The sequence below is a fragment of the Ranitomeya imitator genome, chromosome 6 (genome assembly GCF_032444005.1).
Source record: "Ranitomeya imitator isolate aRanImi1 chromosome 6, aRanImi1.pri, whole genome shotgun sequence".
Classification (NCBI taxonomy): Eukaryota; Metazoa; Chordata; class Amphibia; order Anura; family Dendrobatidae; genus Ranitomeya; species Ranitomeya imitator.
Genome location: NC_091287.1, coordinates 76956434 through 76977376, shown reverse-complemented (window position 1 = coordinate 76977376; position 20943 = coordinate 76956434). Strand labels below are relative to the sequence as shown.

The 20943-nt window shown below is 44.0% G+C and overlaps 1 protein-coding gene across 2 annotated transcripts; it reads left to right on the top strand.

Moving 5' to 3' along the window:
* Positions 1-3856: 3856 nt before the first annotated feature.
* MYD88 (MYD88 innate immune signal transduction adaptor) lies at positions 3857-20572 on the top strand. 2 transcript variants are annotated; one of them, XM_069729792.1, is made up of 6 exons: positions 3857-3915; positions 9826-10251; positions 13825-13905; positions 16550-16730; positions 16847-16938; positions 18249-20572. In XM_069729792.1, the coding sequence occupies exons 2-6, from the start codon at positions 9921-9923 to the stop codon at positions 18398-18400; spliced, it is 837 nt and encodes a 278-aa protein (XP_069585893.1). In that variant the 5' UTR covers positions 3857-3915; positions 9826-9920; the 3' UTR covers positions 18401-20572. The 2 variants fall into 2 exon arrangements, with proteins under 2 accessions (XP_069585893.1, XP_069585894.1); XM_069729793.1 differs by lacking the exon at positions 3857-3915 and adding an exon at positions 5895-6040.
* Positions 20573-20943: the final 371 nt, after the last annotated feature.

Genomic DNA, 20943 nt, shown 5'->3' with positions numbered 1-20943 from the left:
CGAAATGTGGTTTAGGTTAAGAAAATAAATTGGCATCAATGCAGAAATATTGATCAGTTAATGGACACAGAATGGTCAGATTTTGGCAAGACAAAAGTTTTGTCGCCCACAGAAAGTAATGAGATATTCAAACAATTAATGAACTTAAAATACATATACAGTATATGTTGCATAACATTGGTGAATGAAGCTGTGGTGCTATTAGTCATATTTAATATTTTGCGTGACTTCCATGAGCTTGAAGGACTGCATCCATGTGGTTCAACAATGATTAAATATAGAAAACTCAAGGCACGGTACACATAAACAAATCATGTAAAGGAGGGAACTATCACCACCAATGTGCACCAATAGGATATATAATAGACAAATCGGTAACTCAAACAGAAAGTACAAAGAAAAAACCCGAAACAAATTCCAATGTAAGGTATATATAACAAAATTTATTAAAATATTTGGTGATGTGGTAGAGTGGAAAAAATACCAGAAATAGGCACTACACCGGGGACATACAAATGGCAATCATAAATAATAAGTATAGCCACAATGGAAATTCAACATATATATGCATATCTATGTATATATGCCATAAAGATGTAATTAGAAGAAATACCAGAACCTATATACATTAGTAAAGTGCATGTGCATAATTAGTGGAGTGACAAGAAAACCTGATAACAAAGACCAATGCTAAAACAGATTAATGTATAACATTGTGATCATAGTGGAGCCAGTGTAATGTACACCAATGTACTGACAAAAAAACAATTGAAAAGAAAAAGCCACCTGGTATTTACCTGCTGTATGAGGAGATAGTCCTTAGGATGTGCCGTGCCCCGACGCGCGTTTCGGCGTCTGCCTTCGTCAGATAGTCTATGGTGCGGCGATTCTGGATTTGTGCAATGAACCTATCTGGAATCACCGCACGTACAGAAGGGGGCGGCGCTTGGGTGGAACGGGTTTTCCCCTCCGTCCAAAGCGCCATCAATCCGGACAGTGGACATGCACCCTAACTCCTCCAGCACTCCTCAAACCAACTTCTCCCACTCCTATGTCTTGCAGCAATAGTAGACAAGGACTAGGTAATAGAACCCAAATTTTATAGGAGAGGAGTGGCTAACCGAGCACAGCTAAATGCAGGAATTTCCAACATGACCGATTAACCCCTGTTCTGCTGAAAGAAATAAACACATTTAATACACTGGAGAAGTGCTTCTTCTCAGCGGTGGAGTAGGAACCACCAAATGGTGTGGGTTTCTGGCTCCGCTCTGTTGTGGTAACCCCGTGACAGGTCTATGTGGTGGCTCATACTGTATATAGGAGCTATGTGTAGACGCCTAGTGTATAGAGGAGGCTGTGAGGCCTCTTACTGAATATAGGGGGCTATGTGGGTCACATACTGAATATAGGGGCATGTGTGGATTCATACTGTATATTAGGGGGCTCCTACTGTATATAGGGGCTGTGTGTGGGCTCATCAGTATATAGGGGGCTGTGTGGTGGCTCCTACTGTAAAAAGGGGGCTGTGTGGTGGCTCCTACTGTATAAAGGGGGCTGTGTGGTGGCTCAAAACTGTATATAGGGGGCTGGGTGTGGTGGCTCATACTGTATATAGGGGGCTGTGGTGGCTCATCAGTATATAGGGGCTGTGTGGTGGCTCATACTGTATATAGGGGGCTGTGTGGTGGCTCATACTGTATATAGGGGGCTGTATGGTGGCTCATATTGTATATAGGAGCTATGTGTAGATGCCTACTGTATAGAGGAGGCTGTGAGGCCTCTTACTGAATATAGGGGGCTATGTGGATCACATACTGAATATAGGGGCATGTGTGGATTCATACTGTATATTAGGGGGCTCATACTGTATATAGGAGGCTGTGTGGTGGCTTATACTGTATATAGGGGGCTGTGTGGTGGCTCATACTGTATATAGGAGGCTGTGTGGTGGTTCATACTGTATATAGGAGGCTGTGTGGTGGCTTATACTGTATATAGGAGGCTGTGTGGTGGCTCATACTGTATATAGGGGGCTGTGTGCTGGCTCATACTGTATATAGGGGCTGTGTGTGGGCTCATCAGTATATAGGGGGCTGTGTGGTGGCTCATACTGTATATAGGAGGCTGTGTGGTGGCTCATACTGTATATAGGGGGCTGGGTGGTGGCTCATACTGTATATAGGGAGCTGTGTGGTGGCTCCTATTGTATATAGGGGCTGTGTGGTGGCTCATACTGTATATTGGGGCTGTGTGTGGGCTCATCAGTATATAGGGGGCTGTGTGGTGGCTCATACTGTATATAGGGGGCTGGGTGTGGTCTCATCAGTATATAGGGGGCTGTGTTGTGGCTCGTACTCTATATAGGGGGCTGGTTCATGCTGTCTATAGGGGCTGTGTGGTGGCTCATACTGTATATAGGGGCTGTGTGGTGGCTCATACTGTATATAGGGGCTGTGTGGTGGCTCATACTGTATATAGGGGACTGTGGTGGCTCATACTGTATATAGGGGCTGTGTGGTGGCTCATACTATATATAGGAGCTGTGTGGTGGCTCATACTGTATATAGGGGACTGTGGTGGCTCATACTGTATATAGGGGGCTGGGTGTGGGCTCATCGGTATATAGGGGGCTGTGTGCTGGCTCATCAGTATATAGGGGGCTGTGTGGTGGCTCATACTGTATATAGGGGGCTGGGTGTGGGCTAATCGGTATATAGGGGGCTGTGTGGTGGCTCATGCTGTATATAGGGGGCTGTGTGGTGGCTCATACTGTATATAGGGGGCTGTGTGTGGGCTCATCAGTATATAGGGGGCTGTGTGGTGGCTCATACTGTATATAGGGGGCTGGGTGGTGGCTCATACTGTATATAGGGAGCTGTGTGGTGGCTCATACTGTATATAGGGAGCTGTGTGGTGGCTCCTATTGTATATAGGGGCTGTGTGGTGGCTCATACTGTATATAGGGGGCTGGGTGGTGGCTCATACTGTATATAGGGAGCTGTGTGGTGGCTCATACTGTATATAGGGAGCTGTGTGGTGGCTCCTATTGTATATAGGGGCTGTGTGGTGGCTCATACTGTATATAGGGGCTGTGTGTGGGCTCATCAGTATATAGGGGGCTGGGTGTGGGCTCATCAGTATATAGGGGGCTGTGTTGTGGCTCGTACTGTATATAGGGGGCTGGTTCATGCTGTCTATAGGGGCTGTGTGGTGGCTCATACTGTATATAGGGGCTGTGTGGTGGCTCATACTGTATATAGGATGTCAGCATATTTAATTCTGCCCAATATTAATACAATGTATAGAAAATAAGTATAATTAATGTTAATACTACTATTGAGCTGAATGAATTGCAGCCTTCTGGTTCGGCCTCCACAGCAGTCACGGTCTCTCCTGATTATTCCCTGCTGAAAAGTCCCAACTAATCCTACTAGCAAGGGAAGAGATGTAACAGGAAACAGTAGAGAGCCCTCCTATAATCCTGGCCCCATCCAGACAGCCTCCCCGGCCACACTGATAACGCCCTGTATACCGCCCTGTATACCGCCCTCGCTGTAGTAATCGCACTCTGTGGTAACAGCGCATCATTTCCCACAAACTTTCTCAGTAAGTTCCTGCTATTGAGAACAGTCCATGTTGCTGAGGGAGGGGGGTGTTCTATAACCCAGTCACAGAACTCTCTCTGAGTCACAACTATCTGGGCTCCTGCGGCGTCCCCGGCATAACACAGGAATTATACGGACAGCGCAGATTACTGAGGTAACCAGGCCTTAGTTTATTCCTCTTTGGGCATCAGTACACTTTGTCCTCCCCCGTCCATTGCTGTTAATGGTAGAGTCCTGCTCCGCCAGTTTCAGTTTTGACACGGAGCGGTAGTGGGTGTGTGCCAGTGACGGGGAGGCTGCTGTCAGGACGGTGAGTGCGGACCGCGGGTGACAGGGCTCAGGTCACACTGTGCGGCTGATATGGCTGCTGGGCATATAGACAGAATGATGGAGTGCTGGGAAGACTGTGTTGCACCATGTCTGCCCTCAGGGCCTGTGCATTCTGCCCTTGTGGGCGATGTTCCCCTGCAGGGGGCGCAGTTGCCCCCTAGGGCTGGAGGGTGGCTTGTGGGCTTCTCGCGGTGGGTGCCAGCTGTCTCCTCCGCTTGGTGCGGTGTTCTGTGCCCCCCATATGAAGAGGGTCCAGGCACATGGGGATTTGGGGGAGCAAGAATCATTAACGCCTTCGGGATTGGTTCAATTTTTTTGCTTTTACACTTTTATTTTTTCCAAGAGCTATAACTTTTTGTTTTTTTGTTCAAATATTTCTGTCCACAAAAAAAATCCTATAAGTCAAATATTGAAAAAACACAACCCATAATGCTGATGTCATTTCTTGGGTCTTGTTAGGACATTCATTGAGAGACAATGGCCACAAAAAAAGTTTGTTTTGCTCCATCTGAGACCCCAAGTTTTTATTTTTCAGTCGATGGAGCTATTCGGGGGCTTTGTGATACCCCCTTTTTTAATTGGAAGAAGGATGGTTTAAGTGATCTGAGCACTTGTACTGGGTGCTGTAATATTTAGAAATATAGAAAGAAGAAAACCGCTTCCCACACGGTGCACTGTGACGTCCTGGTTCCGTATGTTCCCGGAAGGTGCCGGTCCAGCAACGTAGAGCAGGAGGGGAGGATGGAGCTCAGCACAAACCTCCAGTAAACTTATTAAGTGAAAAACACGATTCAAAACAAAACCTGACGCGTTTCTGGCACGTTAATGTCCTTACAATACATTACTATGACTAAGGCCACTGATGTGCCAGAAACGCGTCAGCTTTTTTTTAGTAATCATGTTTTTCATTTAATAATTTTTTGAGTTTTATTTACTGGAAGTTTGTGCTGAGCTTCATCCTCTCCTCCTGTTCTAATATTTTAGTATTGTAGTCTGTAGCCAAATTACTGATCTTCTATGTGGCCAGCATCATAAGTCTGGGCTGCATGGCAACCCATTGGCACCCTATAATTGAGATGAGCAGGCAGGTGAGCGATGGGTCCGGCAATGATCCATTTAAATGGTGGTGATTGACAGCAGCATCTAGCCGGTTAAGCAGCTGTTATCAGTCTCCTCTGTTACTCTAAGAAAGAAAAGATTATGAAAATAAATGTATTGAAAGATTCACAGTAAAATCAAAAACTGATTCCTGTGGTCAGGTGGGAGCAGGCTGGTGCAGAATTCGGCTGGCGCAGCAGGTGCAGAATTCGGCTGGCGCAGCGGGTGCAGAATTCGGCTGGCGCAGCGGGTGCAGAATACGGCTGGCGCAGTGGGTGCAGCATTGTGCTGGCACAGCAGGAGCAGTATACGGCAGGAGCAGTATACGGCTGGCGCAGCAGGTGCAGTATACAGCAGGTGCAGCATATGGCTGGCGCTGCGGGTGAAGTATACAGCGGGTGCAGCGTATGGCTGGTACAGTATACTGTATTTCAGCAGTCAGGTATTTGGTGCGTGACTTTGTCATGATCACTGTGTTCTCATGCTTTCTCCATTGGAATGTGCTCCTCCCCTCAGTTCTTGTCTCCAGCTTTCTTCTTTCCTTCGCCCATCATGCTGGAACCTTCCCTGTCCTTCTCTGTAGACCTTTTCCCAAATCTGCAACTTCTCTTGGGACAAGGGGTAGTAAGTACCTTGTACATAGAGGGGCATATAGCTAAGAGGACAGACTCTTTGCTTAGAGGATCAGAATACTTATGCTCAACATGTGTCCATCACGCTTGATAAAATATGTATCCAAGAATGGCATCGGACTCGTGCTTGGACAATGGATGTTAAGTCCCTCTTTTTTTTTTTTTCCCTATGAGTGTTCTTTTTTTTTTAATTTTATTATTCCGCTCCTGATGTGGTATTTTACTACAGGCAGGGAACAGAAATTGGTGAAATAAAAAAGAGACACTGCCGGAGTGGCGCTTTAGCTCCATTCAATATTGAAGAAACTGCTGGAGGTTCTTCAAGCAAAAACAGTGCCGGACGGTTTCCGCCTTTCCATTGACCTCTATTACAAAGTATGTAGCATCTTCATAGCCTGGTGCCTGGTCACGCCACTTCTTGTAACCTGAAGCTGTTAAGACTCTCAAACAAAAGTTGCTTTTATATAGACAGGAATCCGTTCATCTTTTGAGCAATTTACCTGCTCTAAATCCTCTTTGCTCAAAGCGCCAATGATTTGCTCTGGAACCACAATGTGAAAACTGAGCATCATTGGACACTTATGTAATGAAATGAACGTCTGCCGTCCTCTAGGGCTCAGCACGGCCTGGACTCCGGCTCATTTTATCCAGTAACTGAAGGAGATGGAGGAAAGTCGTCTTTTGGTATATACCACACAGTATACAATGTTCTGATCATTGGAGTCTGGGTGATGCATCAGAAATGCTTTTTTGGTGCAGTTGCATTCATACATTGACTTGGGCTCTAACTTGGTGTACGTTGCTACCACATATGGCATCTTCTGCACTTCGGCTCCTCTTCACCTTCTGTTTTTGGATTATGGGAGGTTTATCGCTAGATTATTCCCAGACGTATACCACTGACGGGACTATGCATCTTGCTGAGCCGGTATGTGGCAGAATACTTTACTAAAAAAACATATACCACCAAGGCATATGTCAGGTATACATTGAGGAATACAGCAGTACTGTATACATCAGGAGTAATGTGAGCAGAGGCTTAGGTACCGTCACATTAAGCGACGCTGCAGCGATATAGACAACGATGCCGATCGCTGCAGCGTCGCTGTGTGGTCGCTGGAGAGCTGTCACACAGACAGCTCTCCAGCGACCAACGATGCCGAAGTCCCCGGGTAACCAGGGTAAACATCGGGTTACTAAGCGCAGGGCCGCGCTTAGTAACCCAATGTTTACCCTGGTTACCATTGTCAATGTAAAAAAAAAAAAACCACTACATACTTACATTCCGGTGTCTGTCGCGTTCCCCCGGCGTCAGCTTCCCTGCACTGTGTAAGCGCCAGCCGTAAAGCAGAGCGGTGACGTCACCACTGTGCTCTGCTTTACGGCCGGCCGGCGCTGACACAGTGCAGGGAAGCTGACGCCGGGAGACGCGACAGACACCGGAATGTAAGTATGTACTGTTTGTTTGGTTTTTTTACATTTACAATGGTAACCAGGGTAAATACCGGGTTACTAAGCGCGGCCCTGCGCTTAGTAACCCGATGTTTACCCTAGTTACAAGTGAAGACATCGCTGGATCGGCATCACACACGCCGATTCAGCGATGTCTGCAGGAGATCCAGCCACGAAATAAAGATCTGGCCTTTCTACTCCGACCAGCAATGTCACAGCAGGATCCTGATCGCTGCTGCGTGTCAAACACGATATCGCTATCCAGGACACTGCAACGTCACGGATTGCTATCGTTATCGTTTTTAAAGTTGCTCAGTGTGACGGTGCCTTTATTCATACCCGATTGCTGACTGCATGGCTACGCACATGTCTTACCATTGGGGGACTGAATCTCGTACATCAGACACATTGTAAAATCTTCCTGCAAGTTCAAGTTGCAACAGATGTGTAGAGTGTGTTGTGAAACCCCGGTATATCCTGTCATTACTTAGTGACCACACAATGAAGAACAGTGAATCCCACACACAACGTCCCAGTTGTCTGTAGTGGTGACTGTACAGGACGGGAGATATCTGGTCTGTGTGTGAAATGCAGACTGTGTCCAGCACGGGGGAGATCTGTGCCCGCGCAGACGGGACCTGGTGTTTATGTATAGATGATACAATAAATTACCACGTGCCCTTGTAATAAGGTGGTGACGGGTCCTGTACTGCATCTGATTGGTACGCACTGAGGCTGTGTGCTCACGATGAGCTTTTTATCACGTTTTTTGATGCTGTGGCAGAAATGCAGCATTTACAGGACCAACAAATTCGAGGGGGTTTATATAAACATCCTGCCCACTGTGCTTTTTTTTTATGCTGCGTAAACTGACCGGCGGTGTGGATTTCCAGTCCATAGTATTTTAATTTCCCTTGCTGAGTTTTCTGTTCCGAATTTCCCCATAGACTTGCATTAGGTGCAGAAAATCCGCAGTTAAAAAAACGTATCTAATCCACACATAAGAATGTCAAATATCAGGAAGTTTAAAAAAAACCAAGCTGCTTTGTATAAAGAATGACACACCAAATAGACAAAAAAACACAGCGTCAAAAACATTTAAAAGCACGTACAGAAAAATGCAAGTAACCGAATTTACATAATAGGTGCAGAAATTCTCCATAGTGTTCTTTATGCCTTTGATTTATGGATTTTTTATAGTTTCATCGGTGAAGAGTCGAAAAAGCTTTGTCTCATATAACACAATCCCCGCTGCAATCTAACTCCACTGCGGCCGCGCATCGAGGGGATCGACAGCTTCGTTCTAGTTATTCTGGGGTTACAGAAGTCAGACATTTATTATCCATCCGAAGGTTATAAATATCCAAGGTGGAAAGAGCCTTTGAAATAAAATTACAGTATATAAATTCTAATAGAAATAGCTTGGGCTTCTCAGGGGAGTGTGGGAAATCTGACTTACGCAGCAATGCCAGAAACGAAACATACAGTATATTTTTCTACATACAGAGATCTGTCACCCCCAACATCTACAGAAGTGTCACAGACCCCTTCCACATCATGGAAATGGCTCAATGATGGTGCTGTACATAATGGGCACACATAATGATGCCTACTACCTTTATCACACCTTTTAAATGCATACAAATTTGTAAGGAGGCACAGAGCCCGTACCTAATTGCATCTGCACCTATTTATTTTGTCTAGTTTTTCATGTTTTGAGTTTGTTTATCTATTTTCAACTTTTTCAAAAGTCACAACATTGTTGCATAAATATACTCTAGTTCCTTTTTGGAGTGATTTTTCTTTAATTTTTCTTTTAAGATTTGCGTGTGACACTTTAGCTGTATCATGACTTTATGACTTTTTGCCCTTAAGGGTAAGTTCACATGTTCAGGATTCAGGCTTCCCTGTGGAGATGGACATGCGGCGCGTCTTTCTAGATTGCAGCATGTCAATTTATCTTGCGGAGACGCTCAGTCTCTGCAAGATAACTATATCCCAGTCCAATGTATTGGGACACGGTGATTCCGGACGGTTCAGTGAACACATGAGGAATCACCGCACTTACAAAAGCCGGCAACGCTTTGGATGTAGCGGACATGTGCTGCATCCAATGAGCTGCCTAATACTGACCGTGGGAACATACCCTTAAAGGCTCAAAAAGTAGTAAGAGACAAAAATAAAGAGCATTTCTAATCTTTTTTTTAATGACTGTGAAAAAATTGAAGCAGCAGCTTTTAGCAGAGAATTGCTCCATACGTCTGGCACCCATCAGATCATGGTACAGTGGCACATGGAGCCCTGTATTTTGATTATTTTTTTGCTGAAAGGGTTCTCGTTAAAGGGTCATGCATAGAGCATATTTAAAACAATGGAAATGATTTCTAAATAGCTGCACATATATTTTCACCTCCCATAGCTGATTTAACACTGGACATAATTATTAAAGGGGTTCTCCAGTCATATGATACGGATGACCTTTCCTTAGGATAGGTCATCAGTGCCAGGTCAGTGGGGGGTCTGACACCCTGAGACCCCACTGATGAGGTGTTATTAACTATGGCAGCAGCCGGCTGTAATCATTGAACAGAGCCAGATAAAGACGTTCCATTTATACTAAGATGCTTGGAGTAGAACTAGAGAAAACTGAGAGAATTGATTTATATTATGAAGTTCCTCATTTTAAAAGATTTCCCTTCACGTTTCAGCTAAACCTTGGAGCAGATGTGATCGGCTCAGTAAACGGCGGTGTGAGTGGGGATTGAAATTTCTTCCAGTTTAAGGTGAAAACTCTCTGATCACCATGGCTTGTGGGTCAAGTTCAGGTGAAGTAGACTTCTCCTCGGTTCCCCTGGTGGCATTAAATTTCAATACCAGGCACAAACTGTCTCTGTACCTGAACCCAGACACTGTGGTGGCTGCAGGATGGATTCTTCTGGCAGAAGAAATGGACTTTACCTATTTGGAGATCAAGAATTTTGAAAACGCCCGTAACCCTACCCTAGCCGTCCTGGAAGAATGGGAGAAGAAGTGTTCACAGGAGCTTGGTGGACAGCCGACTGTTGGGCGACTCCTGGAACTGTTGAAAAAAATAGAGAGGCATGATATTCTTACAGACTTAGGACCATTAATCGGTAAGTTGTTCATTGTCTTTTAGTTGACGGTCATATATTTTAGTTTCTGTTTTTTTTTACCTGCATTATATTTTGTATTTCAAAGGAGTCTCTCAGCTCAAAATGACTGTTCAAAGTAAGCACAGGTATTCTGGCGCCATTAGTTCACCTACCTTGTGCTTCCTTCCAACTTACTTAGTTTCCATCTCGCTCTGCCCCCTACGGCTACTGACAACCAAAGTAGAGAAAGGCAGAGATAGATGGAAAACGTTTAGGTGGGAAGGTGCACTGAACTGTTTGGCCATGCCAAGGCTGCACTGAGCGCCTGTGCTTGGTTTGAGCAGTCATGGTGGGCTGATAGACTCTCTTTTAACGAGATAATGGCCTTTAAATTACGTTTTTTTGGTTGTTCGCTTTAACCCCATGCCATTATAAATTTACGGTGTGAGGATTTTGTGGAAAAGACATAGGTGGTTTATCACCGCTTCTGTCTTCTTCTTTGCCTGCTACATAGCGCTATGCAGCAAATGGAAGCATTAGCAATACCCAGGCTTTACTAGGACCTGGCAATCACTTAATCGATGGGTCTCGGCTGGTAGATCGTAGCTGATGGGTCCTGTGCTCAGTGAATCCTGGCACACATGGACCGGTGTCACCATGAAAAATAAGTTTTTGTTCACACAGCGATTTTTAACTTCATTAAAAGATGATGCATCCGAACAAAGCAGTGCTTTTCCAGAAGCATCTTCTGACATTTTGTTTAGTTTCTGCAGTTAGCTTATCACCAGCTTTTTTTAAGAAGAGTGGATGGGTTACTTTCAGTGACTTCAGTTTCTGAAGCCTGAAGTGGTTAAAACAAGTTTCAAAAGGCAAAACATACACAGCAAGTCGTTTTGATATTGCTGTGCATGTGTGAAATTGCTTTAAAAAAAAAAAAAAAAAAGAGTTTTCAGATGCGTTTCAAGACACAGTCTCCTGAAAAGAATATTGTGTGCACATACCCTAAAGAAAAAAAAATCCCCAGAGATCTTTTATAATCTGGGGGGGGAAGACAAATTATGTTAAAAAAAAAAGCCCCTTTCCACCTCCTGAAGACTCGCTCACTGATTTACAAAGCACAAGTGCGGGGTCTGAAGTTGATTTTACATTTATATAGCAATTGATAAGCAATAAAAAGGGGCTGTTAGGGCAGCTGTCAGATTCCCTTTAAATGCATTTTATATTCCTATTATATTTTAGCATGTCATAGGGGTCACATCTTATTGCAGGTGCCTTTTCGTTGTCTTTTTTTTTCCAATTTGTTTGTTTTTTTTAAGACAAGAAAAAAAAAAAAAAAAAAAATCAGTATACTTCAGAAAAATGCAGAAATATCACATTGGTATGATATTAAACATGCACTGGATTACAGCTGTAATACGCACTCAATTGACATGATTAAGCCAAACCAGTAGACCTGATGGTTCACTCCAAGTGCACGACAATTACACGTGATGTAACCGTACATTAGGAGGAAAGATAGAAGAAAAGGTGGATGAGAAGAAGGGGGTTAGTGCAAGGATAAGTGGATGTGAATATTACCAGGGAATCTGATCAAGATGCTGCCTTGTTTTTAATTATTCAGTCTTTTCTGATCTTTTGCATTAATAGAATCCTGTTTTTCGATGATCCCTACCCTATACTGTTTCCATTGTCTGTAATGCTGAGATAGTTGCACGTTTCCAAATATATTGGATTTTGTGTCACTGGTCGTAAGACGCATTTGCCCAAGTCTTCAAAGGCGTGACATGCGACATATCTGCTGCGTGACTTTTTTTATGTACAACAAAATCAGAGCTCCAAAATGGCCGCAGAACAGCAAGTCGTAGACAAGTTGCCTTGTAGCACCAACCTTAAAGGCTTCTTCCCAAAATCACAACATTGTCTTATAATAATGTATGTATATAGTCATTTGTGCCAGTATACCTATGTTAAATCTGCCCTGTTTTGCACTTTTTACCCCCCTAAAAATACCCGCCTAGATGGCTTTTTATCCCCAACAGTTGCCATTGGAAGCATCCTTTTCTAGTTCCAGTGCTCCTGATCGATCATGTGCAGAGCAGTGTCTCTCAGCTGGCTTCCTGCCATCATAGCGCTATATTAGAATGTATTTCACCTTTACAACGCACCCTGATCCTGTGCATAGTATGGTCCTATACATAACCTCTGATTAGTGATGAGCGAGTGTACTCGTTGCTCGGGTTTTCCCGATCACGCTCAGGTGATCTACGAGTATTTGTAACTGCTTGGAGATTTAGTTTTCATCACCTCCACAGCATGATTTGCAGCTACTAGACAGCTTGAACACATGTGGGGATTCCTTAGCAACAAGGCAACCCCCACATGTACTCAGGCTGGGTAGTAGCTGTAAATCATTCAGCTGTGGCGATGAAAACTAAATCTCCGAACACTAACAAATACTCTGAGATCACCCGAGCGTGCTCTGGAAAACCAGAGCAACGAGTACACTTGCTCATCACTACCTCTGATGCATATGGCAAATAATCTTCTGCCATATGCATCAACAGAGCAGCATTTGCAGTTTTGCATCACTGATCTTTGCTTGCAAAGTGGATTACAGAACTGTTGATCTCTGCTGGAAACCAGCTAACAGATCAATGATGTAAAAACACTCATGCAGTTATGCTGATATAGATGGCAGAAAGTGCACATGACTAGAAATGTAAAGGTAGAATACACTCTAGGTCAGTACTGGAGGCACAGCAGAGCTATGCTGGCTGGTTTCACATTTGCGTTGGGCAGAGCTGCGGAGGGCTGCGTACTTCTTCCGTGAAGCCCCGCCCACTGCTGCACCTCTTCCATTCAGCTCCGCCTACGTCTGAATGCGTCCTGCGTACCTATCTTTAACATTGGGTACGCAGGCCGACCGCAACAAATTGCAACATGTTGCGTTCGGCCTGGCATCAAAACGACGCATGCGGACGCATCTGTATACATCCGCATGGCCTGCGTACCAAATGTTAAAGATAGGTACGCAGGACGCATGCAGACGTAGGCGGAGCTGAATGGAAGAGGTGTGGCAGTGGGTGGGGCTTCACGGAAGAAGTACGCAGCCCTCCGCAGCTCTGCCCAACGCAAGTGTGAAACTAGCCTAAGGAGGACTTAGGCTGTGTTGATACATTTTGTTTTTCTGCAGGCAAAACTGCTTTCTTGGCAGTAAAGATGCTTATAAAAAAACTTTTTTGCTGCAGATTATATGTGTCATTTGTGTACAGTACATGTTTAATAAAGTTACATTAATTACAGCTGCATTTTTTGCTCTCACATTTTTTTGAATGGCTGAAAGAAGTGACATACAGCAGATTTAAAAAATGCAGCAGTTTTCCAGTACAGTAAAGAAAAAAAAAATCAAGTGTGTGCATGATATTTCTGAAATCTCACAACTTTTGCTGGCACTATAAAAAGCAGCTTTTAGTTTGCATGAAAAACGCAATGTGTGAACATAGCCTTATTGGGATTGTGGGGTCATGTGTTATTTCCTGAATTGGTTTTTGTGTTTACTTCCCATTAATAACTGCAGAATCATTTCTCTTTAAGAATCAGACTGTAAAAAATATTTAAAGAAGTGGAGTGGACTGCAATCGCCTGTACAAGACAATACTGTGGGCAGCAGCGGGGGTGAGTACAGAGGTCTCACATCTGTGACTACTTTAAAGGGGTTTAACATCACGTATGAAACATTTGTGCAGCTTATTAATAAAGTTTGGCCCTTACTAATATACAAGTATTACAGGTTCTCCTGCTGTACTTGTCATTGAAGCCTTTCAGAAAGCCGCACAGCTCTGCTGTTCTCACATTGTCTGCTGGTGGTCAGATCTGTCCCTTTCTCCTCCATCTTTCTCCAATTGAAAACTAGGCTTTTTGATCATTTGCAGGAGGCTGATGGACAACTGTGGCCACATGCTCTTCCATCGGTGACCATTTTGCCAACAGGAGAGCTATGCAATCTTTCAGAGAGGCTTCATTAAAGGGAAGCTGCCATTAAAAAAAAAAATTGAAGGAATGAAAAATGTAAAGTATTAGTGTTTTTAATTTTGTAAAAAATATAATTTGTGCAGGAGGAATACCTAAGGCTGTGTGCACACGTTGTTGTTTTTTCTGATAAAAACGCTATAAAACCACATACAATAAGCATCACATCATTTAGAATGAATTCCGCATGTTTTGTGCACATGATGCGTTTTTTTCCGCAAAAAAAACGCATTGCGGTAAAAAACGCAGCATGTTCATTAATTTTGCGATTTTTTTTTTTTTTTTTTTTTTTTTGTTTGTTTTGTTTTGCGGATTTCCCACTACAAAATGCACTGTGACATGTCCGGAAAAAAACGCATCAAAAATGCATGCAGATTTATTGCGGATTTCTTGCAGAAAATGTCAGGTTTTTCTCAGGAATTTTCTGCGAGAAATCCTGAACGTGTGCACCTTATATTACTAACTGTTGCAAAATCAGGTCCTCAGCACATTTGTGAATAAAAAGTAGCCAATGTCATTAACTTAAAGGGAATCTGTTAGGCGATTCATGCTGCCCAAACAGCGGACAACATGAATCGCAGCCTGGCTGAATGAGACGGAAAGATCATAGCTGTAGATGAGACTAGTCCTGATGCCTCTCCCGGCCCCCTCTTCCCAGCGCAAGAGAGACATGTTAATAAGCTGCAATGGTGCAGGGAGGAGCAACCGAGGGCAGCATGAATTGCCTAACAGATTACCGTTAGTATAGTGTTAGCCATGTCCCCTCTCCTCGGACTGCAGGAAGGGAGACATTATCAGGGGACTGGTGTGACAGGAGCTGCTCCTCTCTGCTCACCCCCTCCTTCTGGGACATTACAGCAGTGTGCAGCTCCATGTTGTTACTATCAGCCAGTCTCCTGATAATAGCTGGATCTCTGCAAAGAACAGGGGTGTGTGGTCATGCACCCTCTTCTCAGGCTGGCTGTTACTCACAGGGGGGAGCTGCAGACTGATGTGTAACTAAGGTCCCAGACAGGAGGGGGAGCAGTGAGGAGCAGCTGCTGTCACACAGAATTACAAGTGTTATAAAGATAATGGTGAACTGGGCATCTCATCTTTAGTTTGAGGGCGGGGAAGTACAATTGTTTTTTTTGTTTTTTTTTTTAATCTCCCTGGAATATACCCCTTTAATATATTCATCTACCACCGCCTTCTTTGGGGTCCAGACCCGTTCTTCTCCTCTTCTCAGTGATGTCACCGCTCTGCAGACTCTTCTAGTCATATTGCTCTTTGTGTGACCTGGAAGTGGCTTTTACAATGGAATTCTATGGGGTGTCAGAATGAGGCTTACATTGGAAAAGAGACTTCCAGCTCATACATAGAGCATAGAGTGACCCTGAGAGACTGCAGAGCGGTGACGTCACAGAGAAGAGGAGCAGAACGGGGCTAGACCCCAGACAAGGCGGCGGTAGGGGAGTATATTAATGCTCACATACTGCATTACATATACACAGGGTTAGTGAAAACAAAACGTCATGGCTATGCTTCTTTAAGAATGGGGAGAATTGGGAACACAAATTGTGTAGTAAGGTTTTGTAATGTCTTATTAAACAGTGACCTGTGATCAGTTACATGTTGCCATGAGCCACGAGGAACATCAGATCCCTACGTGTTTTTTTTATTCTGCCTCTCAGGAAAAACATTATTTTAATAATCATTGCTTAGCTGACCCAGGTTTGCTCTCCCTGTTTGCTTACCTGATCTGGGTGAGAAGGAATCGGAGGGGAGCTGCCTCAGGCTACATGGTTTCTGTGCCTGTCCTACTTTTTAATGATTTTTGGTGAAACGTTGCAGCATCAAATAATATTAATGTCAGAGACATCGATACCGTCACATCTATATATAACTAGCTATTGAACCCATTCTACGCCCGGGTGGCGAGCATTTTTATTAGTAAATTTATACAGTATCTTCAATAAAATGGCGCTGGAGATCGCAGTATGCACACGCGCTGACTCCTGCACCATTTTGTTGAAGTAATATGCTACAACGTCAACAATTCTTCAATAAAATGGTGCTAGAGTCAACACGTGTGCATCCCGCGATATCCCATCTGCAAATTCACATACACAGTGTCTTCAATAAAATGGCGTCTTAGTGCGGTATACACATGCGCTGACTCCGGCTCCGCACTGAGCAGGTGCCACCCATCCCGGCTTCGGGCAGAAAGACACATTCACCGTTTTATATAACATTTTTTAAATTATAGTGTTACTATATTAAATTGAAGTACAATTTTCTCATTTTGCAGGACACGTGCCTGAATCTTTTGATGCGTTTATCTGCTACTGCAGTAAGGATATTGAGTTTGTGCAGGAGATGATCAGCCGATTGGAGCAGACAGAGCATAGATTGAAGCTCTGTGTGTTTGATAGGGACGTGCTCCCGGGAACCTGCCTGTGGACCATAACTAGTGAGCTGATAGAAAAGAGGTAAGGTTAGTGCTTCTCCAGCCACAAACATATAGGCATGGCAAGTTCTAGATTCCACGCCCATGCATTCATGGGAAAGTACAGAAATTCTCACCAGAATGATATCTATTTTACAGGTGTAGGAAGATGGTGGTGATTATATCTGATGATTACCTGGACAGCAGTGAATGTGATTTTCAGACCAAATTTGCACTTAGCCTTGGGCCAGGTACGTTATGCTGATGTGAATAACTACCAGCAATATCCATGTTATTACTAGTAATGATTTAGGGGGAATCTGGCTGGAGATTCATGCTGACATGTTTCGGGCTGTGGTTTTGCAGCCGTGTAGGTTGAATGCAGAGGCATTTCAGAGAAAACGTACTTGGGAAACAGTCGTCCAGGGACTATGAATGTCCAATGACAAGTCTGAGACCAGTCCCTGACGGCTCCTACCTGCCCTTTTCTCCTAAACTGACATGGACTAGTCATGTGAAAAGCATAGTCGCCGGAAGATCTTCCAAAGTATGTATTTCCTGATGAGCTGCAGTGTTTCATAGTCAAACTAAGGGCTTCTTCCCACTTGCAATGCAATCGGACGAGTGCAATCCGATAAAAAAATCAGATTTAACTCGCCTCAGTGTTTCTCTGTGGTGCAGACCGGCATCTGAAAATACCATGTGCACGTACCCTTAGGCTTCAAAACTGAAGTTTTCCCATAAAGGGAACCTGTCAGCTAAAATACTGTACAAACTATGAGCAGCATGAATGAGAGCCTGGCTGCTCGATTACAGACAGGTATATTTCTGTACTAATGTAGTTTGCAGATCTGTCTGGGAACCATAGCTGAAGACCAGACTAGTCCATCACCATACCTGGCCGACTTATCCCAGCACTGCTAAAGGCGATTCACAGGTCTCTCCTATAGCAAGACCTGTCAATCACATGAAACGGTGCTGGGAACAGCCGGCCAGGGATGGCGCTCGAGACCTGTCAATCACATGAAACGGTGCTGGGAACAGCCGGCCAGGGATGGCGCTCGAGACCTGTCAATCACATGAAACGGTGCTGGGAACAGCCGGCCAGGGATGGCGCTCGAGACCTGTCAATCACATGAAACGGTGCTGGGAACAGCCGGCCAGGGATGGCGCTCGAGACCTGTCAATCACATGAAACGGTGCTGGGAACAGCCGGCCAGGGATGGCGCTCGAGACCTGTCAATCACATGAAACGGTGCTGGGAACAGCCGGCCAGGGATGGCGCTCGAGACCTGTCAATCATATGAAATGGCGCTGGGAACAGCCGGCCAGGGATGGATGTTACTGGGCTAGTCTAGTATCTGGTTCCCGACTGGATGTTCTAACTTTATTTTCTCTGAAACAACAGAGTGTCTCAAACAGTTTCCAAATATTGGAATCTTTTCCCAGACATGTTTGGGAGCAATTGAAGAAGCTTCAATGTAGATCTATGAGTCAGTACAGTCTAGAAAAAAAGGAAAGGTTTTCTGCTGCCATTTTTACATGTTTTTCTCATCTACAGGTGCTCGTGAGAGAAGACTGATCCCAGTGAAGTATAAACCCATGAAGAGACCATTTCCCAACATCCTTCGTTTCATTACCGTGTGCGACTATACAAACCCCCACATCCAGGCCTGGTTCTGGGACAGACTCGCCAAGGCCCTCATGAAATGAGTGACCCTTACTGCTTCCTACAATCTTCTGGTTTTGGGGTATATCCAGCTACATGAGGCGAACACTGCCCTTATTTACAAGCCAAAACTTCAGTGCATTTCAAAAGCACGGCCAATAGAAAGAAAGTTCTATTCCTTCCTGATCTGTAAAAAAGGGAACACTAGATTTCCGAAATGACCACTAGTAACCTGAGGACGTATACTGGAAATATACAGAAAAAGGGCGACACCATTACTACATTAATATTTGCAGACCTGGGGTGGGGGGCACGCACAGGTAGTTCCTGGGTCTGACACATGATCTCTTATTTCTGAATGTAGAGTTCTCTCCTCGGATCGTTATTGCTGTCATCGGGTGGTGGGAAAGTAAATAGAATAAGGGGTTTTCTGGTTTCGTGTTTTTCTTTGATGTTAGTAGAGGCTGAAAGTAAACGGCGCTGGTAGTCGCCCCTCCTCGGTCCATAACTATGTATCTGCTGCTGCCCCGGTGCCAGTTTACAGATTGCACCGCTGCAGCCAATCAATGGGCTCAGCAGATCCTGCCATAAGAGATACTGCTGGAGACATCAGCGCAAATAGGGTCTTACCCAATGCAAAGTGAATTGATATAATCAAATTCTACTCACCAGCTGGAGCTTTTGATAAAGCATATAAAGTTATCCGCTGCGGCAGATCCATGGGTCAGCAAGTAACCATGCTGAAGATAAATGAACGGGTTAATGTGGATATAACCTGCGCTGCTGAATAATCTTATGTCCAGACGTATTTCACATAAAGGTGGTTTATTCAACGTGTTTCAAAGTCTAAGTGACTTCTTCATCAGGAAATAGCACACAAATCCGCCTTGAATAAACCACCTTTATGTGAAATATGTCTGGACATAAGATTATTCAGCAGCGCAGGTTATTTCCACATTAACCCGTTAATTTATCTTTAGTAAGAGAACTGCTGATTCCAATGATTGGCAGCATCCTCCTTTTTAATGGAGAATACAATTTGAAGCCAAAAAATATATTTTAATAGCAACAATTTTTAAAGATATCTTTATATAAGTAGAGAAAATTTTAAAAAGAATATACAATTTAGCAATTTCTCCATTAAAGGGAGCATTATGAACCGCAAGTACATACATTCGGGAGTATAAGAGTGGAGTCGGGGTTATGTAAGGTTTTTGAGACAGAGCAGACGCTGAATAAAGTGATCTTTTTAGCTACTATTTCACAAAACTGGAGACTGGTTCCCTTTAAGCATCATTGAATAATTATATCTATACCTTGTGTTTTCCTGTTTTAGCAGATGTGCTGCTTCTGAGTTGTCTACCATATTGTCCTTCCTTCCTCTCCTTTTGAGATGGTCCCCCAAATGCAGATTACATTTCCCTTGATATATCTGGCAATTTAGATGGGATGGAGTCTCAATACATTCCACTGAGCCTTACCTAAGGGCAGCTTTGATATGATCAGCGAGATAAAGCTTCTGTCACCTTGTCTCATACTGCATAGCATAGATGTATTCTATAGAATGCAGCTTTAGCCTGTATTCCCTGCCTCCTGCTTGTTATGGGTTCCCCCTTGTCAGCTCTTGAAAGAAAAGGAGAGCAGAGCCTAGCTGCACCTTATAATACACTGGAGAATCGATCCACAGCATGAACAGATTGTGTAGACAGTGCGAGTCAGATGAATAAGAAGTATGGAGCGGAGTGGGGAGGACTCAGATGTGAGGAGGGATTTCGTAGGTTATGATGTCGCCTGGGATCACATGATATAGGTTCAAGTTGTATGTATGTAACTAAGTGTTGAGAGTCCACTGGCTAACACGGTACCAAGATATATTTCTTTCCTGTAACTAAGTGGTGAGGTAATAAATTACAGTGCTAAATTACCAAACCGCATGGACTGCAGAAGACAGCTAATCATCGACAAACATTAGCAGGTACGATATTAATTGCTCTTATTACACATGCACGACCAACTCCTCAGTTATGGCTGCCACTGGATTGTCTTAAAAACTAGGGAAAGCGGCAGCTGATGGACCTTTCCTAGGATCGCCCATGCTGTACTCTGCCGCTCACAGATCTTTTTATGCCACTTTATTTTAAAATTTCTTTTGTATAAATATATTTGTATATTTTATAAAATAAAATCGTTAAGAGGGTATCCGAACCCTAATGGGATCCTGACTTCCTTTCAATTATTTATGAGTTTGCTAATGACTCTGACAACACAGAAGTGTCATCCTTCACCAGGGACACCTGACTGATGGCAGGTAAGATGGATGCTCATTGCCCCCTGGGCTGCGCCCCTTGGACTTGAGATTTCTTTCATTTCAATTAATCTATAAACTGGACCTCACTGTATTAAAGGGGTTGTCTGAGCATTAACTATTGATGACCTGGCACTAGTATAGGTCATCATTTTGTAGGGTGTCTAACACCTGCCAAACTCACTAATCAGCTGTTGTATCAGGCCACTAACAGAGCTAACATGTATTGTAACACTGATCAGCATACCCTCAGCCTGATTGGTAGGGGATGCCGGACCAATA